Consider the following 12,654-nt stretch of genomic DNA (forward strand, 5'->3'; position numbering starts at 1 on the left):
TGTCCTGATGGTTTTAGCATGTTTTGCCATGATTTGTTCATGGTTGTCTTAACAGTCAGCTTGAATAACCCTTGGCTTCCCTCTGAATTTAAGCACAAATCTGCCACCCACTCATTTGGACCCTGGTCTATCTAACCCTTGTTCACTGGTGCCAGATTTGGGATCCATGGGGGTTGAGACGTGAATGGCCCCGTCGAGAAATGGCGATTGGAATATTATTTGAAGCAGAAAACTGGAGATACTTTTTGCCAAAATTGTCCCAAGGCTTATGGGATATGCTGTGTTCAGGGATATGTTCAAAAAGCAAAGGCAGTGACTGTATTAGCAAATTAATTGTAGAATCATAGAAATCATAGAAATCACAGAATATTTGATGATCCTTGTGAGTCCCTTCCAACTCAGGATATTCTATCGTTCTATGATTCTACGATTCCTGAGTTGGAAAGGACTCACAAGGATCACAGAGTCCAACTCCTGGTGCTGCACAGGACACCCCAATAATCCCACTCTGTCCCTGAGAATGTTGTCCAAATACTTCTTGAGCTCTGGCAGCCTTGGTGCTGTGACTGCTTCCCTGGGGAGCCTGTTCAGTGACCGATCATTGTCCCTCGGGAAACCTTTTCCCAATATCCAACCTAAACCTGCCCTGACAGAGCTTCATGCCATTCCTTTGAGTCTATCACTGGTCACCAGAGAGAAGAGATCAGTGCCTGCCCCTCCACTTTCCCTCGTGGGGCAATTGCAGACTGTGCCATTAAAGAGCAACAAGGTCCTGCAAGTCCTCTGGACACACTTTTAAAATGTTGACATGGTCTCTCGTTTGGACCAGCTGCTGAAAGTGGCAAACTGGCCATAGATAATTCCAGATCAGCTGGGATGGAACCACCTTGTTTTCAGGGCTAAGAGTTTGAAAGTGGCCTCCACCCAACTTCAAACACCAGTCCTGTGATCAGCCCAAGGTACTAGACCCAGTGACTGTAGTGGGTGTTCCACCACCACCAGGTATTTTTATGCACGTGAAAAAGGAATGAAATGCAGACACTGAATTAAAAACATCCAGTGTTTTCTGTCCATGCCACCCTTTGACCCATACCTAGGAGCAGTGAGGGGTGGGAGAGCTGCTCATCCACTGCCATTTCCAATGTAACTGAAAGAAAGATGGACTTCCCCTGACACGTGAGAGCTGAGTGCCTGTGGCAAAAAATAATGAGTGACAGAAGGTGATCGATGATTCTATATTTATACTGATAGCAGCTCCTCTCCAGTGAGCTGGCGAGAAGGAAATTTAGGAAAATAGCACCTTCTTGGTCAATCTGATGTCTGCTGTCATGAAAACTGGGCTGTATAACCATGGGAGAACTCAGAAATGAAGCTAAAGGAGTGAAAAACATCTCCACCTGTCATAAAAAGCAACAACAGGCAATTCCTCCCCTCTCACAGGCCCTCAAGACCCGAGGTGGTTTTCAGAGGACAGTTGCACCAGAGTTTCTCTTGTGCTGGCTGATTGATGCAGAGCTTTCAGGGGCAAGGAAGGAGAAAACAAGCTCACGCCCTCTGTACAGCACCAGACAGACAAAGCGATTGGCAAAGTTCAAACAAGGATTTTGCCGTTTGAGGTCTCCTAAATCCTGACCCAGTGCCTTGTGTCCATGCAAGCAGAGGCTGTGTGAATTCAAAGGGAGCAGCAGCTGCCCAGCATTTCTGATTCTCAGCTCACCCCAACCCACATCGGTCATGGACCCTCCCTGGTGAACCCGCTGCCCTCAGGATGGTGAAGTTTCCATTGCGGTTTTGCAGCTCTGAATCTTCAGCCTGAATCTGACCCATCTTTGTGCCTTTTGCAAGTCAGCAACATCAGCTTGGGTTGCAAAGTACTGATCAGGAGATATTTCAAAGTCCCCATACACTGGATTTTAATTTATTTTCTTTTTTAATATGCAGAGGCTCCTCAGAACCCTTCCCACCCCTGTCTAAAAGATACAGGAATCATCTGGGAGGACCAGCTCAGAGGACTTGTGTCCAGGCAGTGCCAGGCACATGTTCTGAGAGGCTGTGGCTGCCCCATCCCTGGAATTGTTCAAGGCCAGGTTGGATGGGGCTTGGAGAAACATGGTCTAGAGGAAGATCTCCCTGCCCATGGCAGGGGGTTGGACTAAATGCCCTTCCAATCCAAACCCTTCTATGATTCTATGATTCCAAGTATTGCCTACATCACTTCAAACACTAACTGAGCCGTGGAGGATCCCAAAAGGACACAAAACTGCAGGCTTACCTTGGGGGGAGCAGGAGGAGGTTTACTCCTGGGTTTTGGGTTGCCTCCAGAAGTGTGTTTCTCATTGGGCATCAGCTGATTTTTGCTCCCGAGCAACCCCATCCTGGAAGGAAGAGCAGAAGTTCCTTTTTAATGAGACTGTTCCTGGGGAAAGGTGCAGGCACTGAGGGGCAAAACAATCTTAAATAACAAGCTGGAGAAGATGAGAATGCAGGATGATGGGACAGTGGAGAGAGGAGTCTAAAACCATTCTGTCTACAACCTCTTGCTACCTCGGACCTTGTGAACCCATGGTTTCTCTTCCCACGTGACTGGTGTTTCACACTTTGCAAATGAGGCTCAGACAGACACTAGAAGTCATCAGAAAAAAACAAACAAAACAAACAAAAACCCCAGACTTTGGATATATCCCCTCTCCAGTGCAGAGATCCCAGCTGACAAGATACTGGTCCTCACAAGGTGTGGGTCTCCCATAAATCATGGATTATGTTTGCCAAGACCACATGTATACCTCAGACCTCCTGGATACCGCAAGGATCACCAGACACAAATGAATCAAACTCTTTCCATGGATCATCTGCTGGTCCACATTAGGGTTCCAAACTTGGGCTTGAGGGCTGTTTAACTGTGATCCTATAAATGTAATTCCAGCTCTGGTCAATAACTTAACGATAATAGTGGTTCTGGGTAGCCAAGATGGTCAAACTATGGCAAACTCAGTCTGCTCAGAGCCCTCAAAAATTAAGGGACAGATGAAGTGTTGCTTCCACAAATACACAAGGTATCTACAACATCCAGTGCCAAAATCTGCCCCAGCCCCTACTTTGAGCCAAAGGCATAGGAAGGTGTGGACTAAATGCTCAAAAAAACCCCAAAACCCCAAACCCAAATACTCATAGCTGAGCAAAGACATATTGACTCCTCTTCTTGACAAATTACCTCAGAGTCTGCCATGAGAGGATCAGGGACTGCAGGTCCAGAGACCTCTCCAAATGTCAGCCTGACACTGTGTCATGACAGTCAGACTCCAAAAGAGATGTCCAAAAAACTCCCAGCAAACCAGACTTGCAGAAAAAAATATTCCAGCAAAAGAATGGGTTTTTTTGCTTTTTTGTATCCAGTATTTAAAAAACTGGGGCTCTGAAATGAGGCTTCTAACAGAGATATCCCAACATTTTAAGATGTTATTTTTTAAAACGTCTTCTCCTTTCTGCCTCATTTTTATTATCACTGATAAAGTGAGCAAAATGGAAGGAATTGGTGGAATATTTCAGGATTGTCTAACACACATTTTTCACCCCCCCATCAAAACTTTTTCAGCATCTCAACTTCTCTGAGCTTTTCTCTGACCTGAGTTTACAGATGGCCCATCCATCTGTCCCCAGGTCTCAGCACTGCTCCAGGCATTGCCAACACAGTCAGAGGGGAAGTTTCACCTACTAAATCAACCACAGCATTTCCTGCAGCAATTTCATTTTAATTTGGCAGCCTCCCTTCCAGGTTGCAACCAGGGTTTGCTTTGCTTAGAAGATCTGGTTGTCATGCAACGACACATGATTTATTAGGTGAAGTTTTCCCTCTCTTCCACTTGTGGAAGGATTTGTGACAGGATTTCTGATTCAGAATGGTGTTATTTGTCATGAGAGTAGCTGAAATTCCCTTTTTTTACAGAGGGAACAGCAAGGTATCATTTTAAGTCCAGGCTGGATGATAGATAAGTTTTAGGTATCAGTTGTTAGCAACCATGAAAGACAGAAAAATCCACCTACATGTGGGACATAGATCTACAGTCCTTGTTACTGGCTCACTGGAGCATCTTGGGGTCTTTGATATCTGCTCCCAAATGGGAGATACAGATGTGGCAGTTGCCATTTTTTCAGCAGATTTAGGGGACGTGAGATAGAGCAAAAGTCAGCAATATGCTTTGACTGCCAGTCATGTCACCAAGATGATCTTATGAGAGGATTGATGGACCGTATGAAGGATTATGGAGGCATCTTTTGGGGGTTTTGAGTTGCTCTCAGTGCATGATGGCAACGAAAGATCTTCAAGTGTGTCCTCCTCCCACACACATCCTCCCTCTCCCTTTCCGCTGTCTCTGGTGGGAAATAAAGTTTGTCCTCACATGAGGACAGCAGGTGCTCACATAATTAACGGAATACATAATTAATAACAATAATGAGATGTTTGCAATTGATTTTGGTGCCTGCAAAAGGAAATAAAATGCTGTTGGATATTGGGCCAACTGGACCAACTGGTCTCCCAAGGTGGGAGGCAGCTTCTGGACGGATCTTCACCCTGGCAGGGAAGCCTGCAGGGTACATCCAACTCAAAAATGGGGAACACTAGCTTTTGGATGGGTGAGTAAAAGCACTAAGATCCCATCAAATACAGAGCTAAAATCCTAAAGTAGCTCCACAGGTGCTCTGTAACTTGAATTCTGCAAGGCCAAAGGCTGTAAACCTGTACATTTCTAGCTAATTGTGCATACATCATGATCCTTTAGTCACAAACTGTTGGCCAAATTTAAGACTAAGTGGACTAAGCCACATTTGGACTTCTGTGAGCAGTTTAGAAAGCCAGAGGGTCTCACTGAAGCTTGTGGCTCAACGGGAGGGACCACGACCTGATGGCTGTTCTTTGGATACTGAATTGTCGATATTTAGAAACTGTATTAGCAATAAATCTGGTCATAATCACCCACATCATCTCTGTCTCCTACTTCTTCACACCAGGCCAAGAATCTTCTTTCAGCTGCTTTACTACACAGTGATGGCCCTGGTGGAGCAGAGTGGGAACATCAACCTCAGCAAGTCCCATCATGGCCTTGGGGCAATCCCAACTCCTCTGACAGGGTTTGAGAGGAGTGGGGAGCAGGACCTGACCTGTGCAACTCTCCACAGTGGTCCTGTGTCTGAGGGGACACTGCAACCCTTCCTGCACCATGCAGAGCCTGGAAACACCTCTCTGCACTCTGGCACAAACTCAGCTTTCTCCCCACGCACACGTGTCAAGGACGCACTGAGAGGGGAACAGCACGACCCACCTCCGATGAGAAATGGAACCAGAAAGGCCTCCCACAAAGGTCACTCAGTCCCACCCACACAGAGAAGGCATTAGCACAGCTCTGGGTGCTCACAGTCCCCCCCAAAATCCACCAGTCACACTCTTCAAGTCACCTCCGCAACCTTCGGCAGCCAAAGCAACCCATCCTTCAAAATCTCAAAGCAGAACTGCAGACAAATGTTGTTGGGCACAAAAAGCTGCTGGTGAGCTCCCAGTCCACTGCAGCTGGGGGACTCTTCATTTTTTTAAACACTAATTTTTTTTCCAAAAAAACAGCAGCTGAGTTGAATGTACGTTGTTCCGCGGTGTTTTCAGCTTCTAATGTTTTTTAAAATTAGCTTCGCAAGAAAAAGTTATGAGAAAAGTAACTGATAGTAGTTCTCCCAGCCTTTTTTTTATTCTTTTTTTCCAGTGGCAAAGAGAGCTGGGGAGAAATCAGTGACACAGAAAAGCGTGAAAATTTCCTTTTGTGAATTTATAGTTTTTCGCACCTAAAAATATTGGTTTATATCTAATACAGACAGTGGGGAAATTTGTTTCCTCAACTTTACTCAAGTTCAAAAAACTCAATATTTATAAAATTGGTTCTTTGTAAAGTAACCAGAAAACAAAGCAGAACAAAAAATTTGAAGGTAACAAAATTTTTTCATATTTCTCTTCATCAGGAACTGTAGTGATAGGACAAGGAATAATGGATTTGAACTGAAAGAGGGGAAATTTAGGTTAGATATTACAGAGAAATTCTTCCCTGTGAGGATGGTGAGGTCCTGGCACAGGTTACCCAGAGAAGCTGTGGCTGCCCCATCCCTGGAAGTGTCCAAGGTCAGGTTGGACAGGGCTTGGAGCAACCTGGGCTAGTGGGAGGTGTCCCTGCCCATGGCAGGGGGTTGGAACAAGATGAGCTTTAAGGTCCTTTCCAACCCAAACATTCTGTGATTCCATATGCATGAAACAATTAAGCAAAAAACAATTTTAGAAGAAAAAGTATAGGATTCTTAGGGTTGTCCTGTGCAGAGCCAGGAGTTGGACCCGATGATCCTTATGGATCCCTTCCAACTCAGAACATCCTATGATTGTATGAGTCCAACTTAGCTGCTGACGAGTTTTGAGTAAAAATATTTGATGCAGACCTGTTCCTGGAACAGGTCTGAGGAAATCAATGGAGACGAGGCCAATGAGCTCTGTGGAGCACCCAGCTCTGAATGCCTGTGGGACAGACATGCAGGTCACGGGAACACTGGATGCTCGGGCAGGATCTCTAAAATCTCCTGTGTGACCATGTTGTGGGATTAAAGAAGGTGATTTCAGTAACCTTCAGAAGGGCAGTTGAGGTGACATTTTTGCTACAAGGAGATGGATGCAGGTACAAGTGTTCCTGCAGGAATGGGCCAAGGGAGGACTTCTGAAGATAGAACCACAGAATCATAGAATATCCTGAGTTGGAAAAGACCCACAAGGATCATGAGGTCAGCTCCTGGCCCTGCACAGGACAACTCCAACAATCCCACCATGTCCCTGAGAGGATTGTCCAAACACTCCTTGAGCTCTGGCAGCCTTGGGGCCATGACCACTGCCCTGGGGAGCCTGTTCAGTGTTTTGAGTGCCCAGGGTGGGCTAAAACAAACAGGACAGTGTTGAGTTGGATCTGCTGGGTGCACAGAGGGTAAGATGGGGGTATCTGGGCTAAGCCAAGCCCTGGAAACATCTGCCCACCTCATCTTTACGGGGAGCAGCCCTGCACCATCTCTGCGGTCGGATGGTTTCCGCTACCAGAGCAAGAGAGCTCAAAAGTTTCTGCTGTGAATGCAGCGCTTTCTGCCCCAGAGATGTGGATGACACCAAAAAACAATCTTGGGATTGCATGGGCGGGTGTGGGGAAAAAACAAGACCGAATCTGGCAGAAAAGCAGAAGTCTTGGCTCCCCATTTGCCTCAACCCCATGAAACTGCCCTGGAAAAATAAGTTAAGACCCAAGCAAGGCAATAGAGTTTCACTGTGAAGGCGGCTCCAAAAAAATCCCCAAGCCCACTGAAATCACCAAATGAGCCCCCTTTCCATCCAGATTCTAGGGTGGGTGCAGCAAAGTGTTTTCATATTTCACCCAGATTACATATTTTACTTAATTTTAAAACTTAAATTTTTTTTTTTTTTTTTTAAGAAAGTATGTTTTAAAAGGGTACAGCATTAAAAATCCTAAAAAATTTACTTTGAACATACAGATCTGGACAATTATGAAAGGCTTAAAATGCTGAATTTCTCTTTGCAAGTCCTCCCCCATCCAGAAAGAATTGCTGAAATCAACTCACTTTGGATGCAACAATTTAAGCGTTCCAGATTTGCATTTTTGCATCAGTGAGGAGTGAAAGAGTTCAGTTAAAAAAAAAGATTTCCTCCAGTTCTCGGCACATCATAGATGTATAAAATTCTTTAACAATTTTCCTTAATAAAATAGCTCTTCAATACGTTTCCTGATCTGGCATCCTTGGATTGCTTTGCAAGACACAAAATTGGAGAATTACTGAAGATCTTGGTGGATCAGCTGCTTAAATAAGAATGAAGATTTGCTGCTGAAGTTGTTTTTCGCTGTGACTGTTTTCTACTTTTGCTGGGTTTCAGTCAAGCTCTTTTTAGCTTACATTTCAAAAGATTTGCAGCTTTGTTGCTCGGAAGGGGTTTGAAGACAACAGCAAACCAAAGCATTGGGCGATAAACAGCACCGACCACGCACAAAGTCTCGTACAGAGGCAGAAGGTGGAGGCTCTGGCCACCATCCTCTGTGGCACAGTGGCCAAAGTCTTGCTGACGTCCTTTCCCCGCGAGGGGGAGGGCAGCAAGAGCTCCTGTGATGATACAGTTCTGGGTCTCCAGCTAAAATCAGCGGGAATTTCGTATCCAAAGGCCGCTGACCAGTAGGACCCAGCTGTAAGGAATAGATTTAGTTATCAGGAAAAATTCTCCCCGGTGGGGGTGATGAGGCCCTGGCACAGGTTGCCCAGAGAAGCTGTGGCTGCCCCATCCCTGGAAGACAGGGCTTGGAGCAATCTGGGATAGTGGAAGGTGTCCCTGTCCATGGCAGGAATGAAGTGATCTTTAAGGTCCCTTCCAACCCAAACATCCTGTGATCCTGTGATTACAGCAATGCAGAAAGTCCCTATGAAGAACTGCAGAGCCCAGACCAAGAAGCATCGTGGTTCTTTCTGAGAAATGAAACAGATGTCAAATTTCCCTGTTTCATCCCTGCTGGGAAACTGGGAACATCCTACTGGCAATGTTCAGATCCCTTCCAGTCCTGGTCTCTGACGGATAAACATACCAAGTTTTATTTGTGCACTGAGGACTCTCTCAAACACTCTGGTCCATGTAAAAGAAGGTCCTTGAGGGAATATGAAGGACAACCCCCAGGCTCTCCACCTAACACCGGTGAGGTGTTGATGTTGGTGCTGTTTTGTCATAAAACCCCTCACACCTGAAGAATCTCAGTGTAGCAGCAGGTGCCTCCTTCTCCTGGCCACATCCTCCTCCTTCCCCACTCCAATGCGTCCCACCTCCTTGTCTTGGACCCTGTCCCAGTCCCAGTCTTGAGCAGTGTGGCCAAACTGGTGTTGGAAATACCTGTTCCCTGCCATCCCAGGGCAGAGGGATGACAAATCCAGGAGCTTTGTGGACGTGATCCACCCCTCAGTGGGGGGGACACATTTCAGGAATAAGATTGAAGCCCGTTTGCTTATTTTAGGATCTTTTCCTGCAATCCAAGCCAGTTCTCCATTTCAGTTAAAACTTACATCTGCCCTAAATCTACCATTTTTCCTAGGCCATTATCTTTGGGCAGGTGAGCCTGGTCCAAGCAAATGAACCAAGCAGTAAATCCATCTGCTTCAGGCCTTCCTGAAAAGCTGGGACTCTTCATGGGAGCAGGCTGTGTGTGAGGCTGGGGTTTGGGAGCACACAGGCTTCCAGGCCCTTGAGTTTGAGCAGACACAAAAAATTTCTTTGACAGGACAGGAAAAAAAAAAGAAAATGAGAAGAAGAAGATAATAAAAGCTTCTTTCTCACTCCAAAAGTAGAAAATAGCTGCCTGCTGCCAGAGTGGTCGTTTGCTAATCAAAACATCTGTCTGGAGGAGAAATGGCTGCTTACATTGAACACTGCACCCCACTGGAACCTGGCAGATGCTCAGAGGCTGCGGGCCAGGAAGCAGAGCCAGGGATCAGGGTCTTGGAGCAGGGAAAACCAGGAGGGCAGACTGTTAATCCCACCTCCCTTAAACGTGCTTCCCTCATGAGCTCACCCCTGGCATTGCATCAGCCAGGTGGAATTTCTGCTGGGAGTGTCTTTGCAGGATTTCAGGGTGCTGGGATGCACTGGAGCAAGCAAGGAGGAGGAGACAAAGTACATCTTTTGGGTACTTGCAGCTACTCTGGTGTTCTTCAGGTGTGACGGGTTTTATGACAAAACTGCACTGCTCGACAGCAATTTCTGATGTGGCCAGAATTGCCACCCAAATTTCAACTCAAATTTGTCTTCTGCCCAACACAGGTGTGGGCCAGACTTGTGAGTGGGCTGTGGGGGAGTTGGACACACTAGGGAGAAATTCTCTCTGTAGGCCACACCTATCTGACATCCAAATCCTATGGAAGTAGGCACAGGTCATGCTCCTTTGCCCAGAATCCCTGATGCTCTGTTTCCCAGCACTTGGAGGGCACATCCCGGTGATCTGTAGGCATATGGGGAGGTCCTGGCCCTCCCAGCCTTGGGAGCACGAGGAGATGGATGGAGTGTTCCTCCACACCTCTACGTGCGGCCACCCAAATTTCTGCCCTGGGAAGGGCCCTTCCTGAAGGCCCTGCATCCCAGAAATTTCCTAGCAAGAGGAGGACAGCATTTTGTAGGACCTGTTAGCCATGTCCCACAAGGAGCAATGAAGCTGGTGCTCAGGAGTTCAATTCCTCAATGTCTCAGAGGGAACGTCGCTCCCTCCCACCACCCTCAGATGAGGTGAAGGGCTGTAGGGAAATATGTACATCTCCAATTCCCCACTTGAACGCCTCCTACTGCATTTCAGGAATAGCTATGAAATGGCAGAGCACTCCCCTACTCATCACAGTTGCATCCAGCTCCGGCCAGCCTTCCCTACATATATCCTCTCTTCCCCTCCAAGTCCTGGGGGCAGGGGAGGATGGCAGTGCCAGGGTGTGCACATTTGGCACTTATTTGTCCTCCTCTCCTTTTGCAGTAATCCAAGGGAACAGAATCCCTGCAGACCACCACTAATACCGGATCTGGGTAGTGCCCCCATCATCTCTTTAACCCACAGATTTCATGGAAGGGAAACAGGGCAGGGGCGGAATCACGTGAAGGAGGGATGGGAGAGAGGATGAGGATAGAGAAAAATCTGCTAGACTTCTTCCCACCCTCAGGGAAATGTGGATGGGGGTGGAATGTTCCCTACTTGCCTGCTTCCCACGCTGCTGCTCCTGGGGACACGATCCGAGGACGTACGAGCCACGGGTCGGACCCATGTCAGATGCTCCATGGGGCTGAGGGCCCCGGCCAAATCTCTGTTAGAGGCCTCAGGCTCCCACCACGTCCACACCATCCATGGGACCAACCCCTTGGAATGTTACACCCCCTGGATTGCAGGAGCAGCCTGATTTTGGAAATGCTTTTAATGGGCTTTCTTTTTTTAATCAGGTCTTTGTGTCAGAACTGACTCTTTTCTCCCCCCCCAAGGATTCCTTGCTCTATTTTGAATATAAAAATGATCATCTGGGAGGGGGGTGGGAGTTGCACTTCCCAGACAACCTGGCCAATGAAAACAGCAATGAGGAAGGCGAGAAACCCAAAGAGAATTCAGACACAAATCCCAGACAAAACCCACAGGCCGTTAACAGCTGTCATTAAAAACAGTGACAACGACTGTGAATGGATTGTGCCTCCACTATGCAAACCACCAAATTTTAGGCAACAACCCAAAAAACCCGGCTTTGCAATGATCTTTCCTTTCTGTGATTAAAAAAAGAACTTTTTTCTGATAAAACACATCTTGTTCCAGTGAGCCCTGACCCTCTATGAACCTACTCAACCGTAGCAGCATGGTCTAACGAATGGAGACCTGACCAGGGACTTGTGGGTGACTCTGAGGAAGTGACTTTCTCATTCTACCTCAGCATGTTCAAGAAGGAGACTGAAACCCCTCTATCTTGGGAGACAAATGTTATATAAGAAGCAGGATTTGTTTCTACAGACTCACGAGGCTTCCCATGGGGGGCTGTACAATGACCTGGCTTCTCTGGGGTGTTTTCAGTGTATTTTCTTAAGCTGTTGCAGAGATGAGGCCCCCAAAAACCACTGTGTGAACCTCTGTGGGTAATTTCATGACATCATTTTTGTGTTCTGTGTGGCAGCAGGAGGGAAGGGACTCTTGGTCTCGTCCAGCTCAGGGCTGGAGTGACCTCACATAGTTTACACTTCAGCTGCCCCCGCTGAGCAGGACAAACACGAGACGACATCTGCCCAGTGTGATGCACAACCTAAAGGTCACCCGCATGCTGGTGATGTTGTTTACAGGAGGAAAAGCTTCACGGAGTAGATCTAAGCCGAGGTCATGGCAGAGGACCTTTACCAGCCGTGAGACACAAGGACAAGACGAGGCTGGCTGAGGACACAATGCTGAGTGAGATGGGAGCAGCTGCTCCAGGATGCACACACCTGATGCTCACGTGGGATGAGAATCAGCCTTGGCTCTGGAACTCTGCTCCTGATAAGGGAAGACAACCCCATGGAAAGCTGCAAGGCTGTCTGAGCCATACAGAGAGGTCTCCAAGTCTTCAGGGGTCACACTGATCCCCTTACTCAAAAGGGTCAGCACAGAATCAGAGAATCAGAGAATCACAAAATGGTTGAGTTTGTAAGGGACATCTGGAGATCATCTAGTCCAGCCTCCCTGCCAAGGCAGGGCCACCCGGGAGCAGGTGGCACAGGAACATATCCAGGTGGGTTTGGAATGTCTCCAGAGAGGGAGGCTTTGCAATTTCCCTGTGCAGCCTGTTCCAGTGCTCTGCAACCTCAACATAAACAAGTTCTTCCTCATATTGAGGTGGAATTTCTTGTGTTTTAGTTTATGGCCGTCGCTATTTATGCTGTCCCTGGGCACCACTGACAAGATTCTGGCACCATCCTCTTGGCACCTGCCAAGTCAGGGTGACTCCAAAGGTAACCAGGACAGACACACAGCTCATCACCCCTCAGCCAGGTGTGCCTGCTGTTTGCATACCAAGGAGAGGCAGAAATGAGGAAGCCCTTGCCGCTCTGGCAAA

The 12,654-nt window shown here is 47.3% G+C and overlaps 1 protein-coding gene across 1 annotated transcript in view; it reads right to left on the reverse strand.

Annotated features, from left to right (window-relative positions):
- The window catches only part of BLK (BLK proto-oncogene, Src family tyrosine kinase), a 36,760-nt gene extending 25,889 nt beyond the window's left edge, over positions 1-10,871 (reverse strand). Inside the window, exons 1-2 of the mRNA XM_027742091.2 lie at positions 10,792-10,871; positions 2,273-2,375 (exon numbers count right to left, since the gene is read on the reverse strand). Coding sequence (XP_027597892.2) covers positions 2,273-2,375; positions 10,792-10,871 — 183 coding nt within the window. The remainder of the gene's footprint in view (positions 1-2,272; positions 2,376-10,791) is intronic.
- Positions 10,872-12,654: the final 1,783 nt, after the last annotated feature.

Source organism: Pipra filicauda, unplaced genomic scaffold, assembly GCF_003945595.2.
Source record: "Pipra filicauda isolate LSUMZ 115617 unplaced genomic scaffold, ASM394559v2 scaffold24_size8852520_pilon, whole genome shotgun sequence".
Classification (NCBI taxonomy): Eukaryota; Metazoa; Chordata; class Aves; order Passeriformes; family Pipridae; genus Pipra; species Pipra filicauda.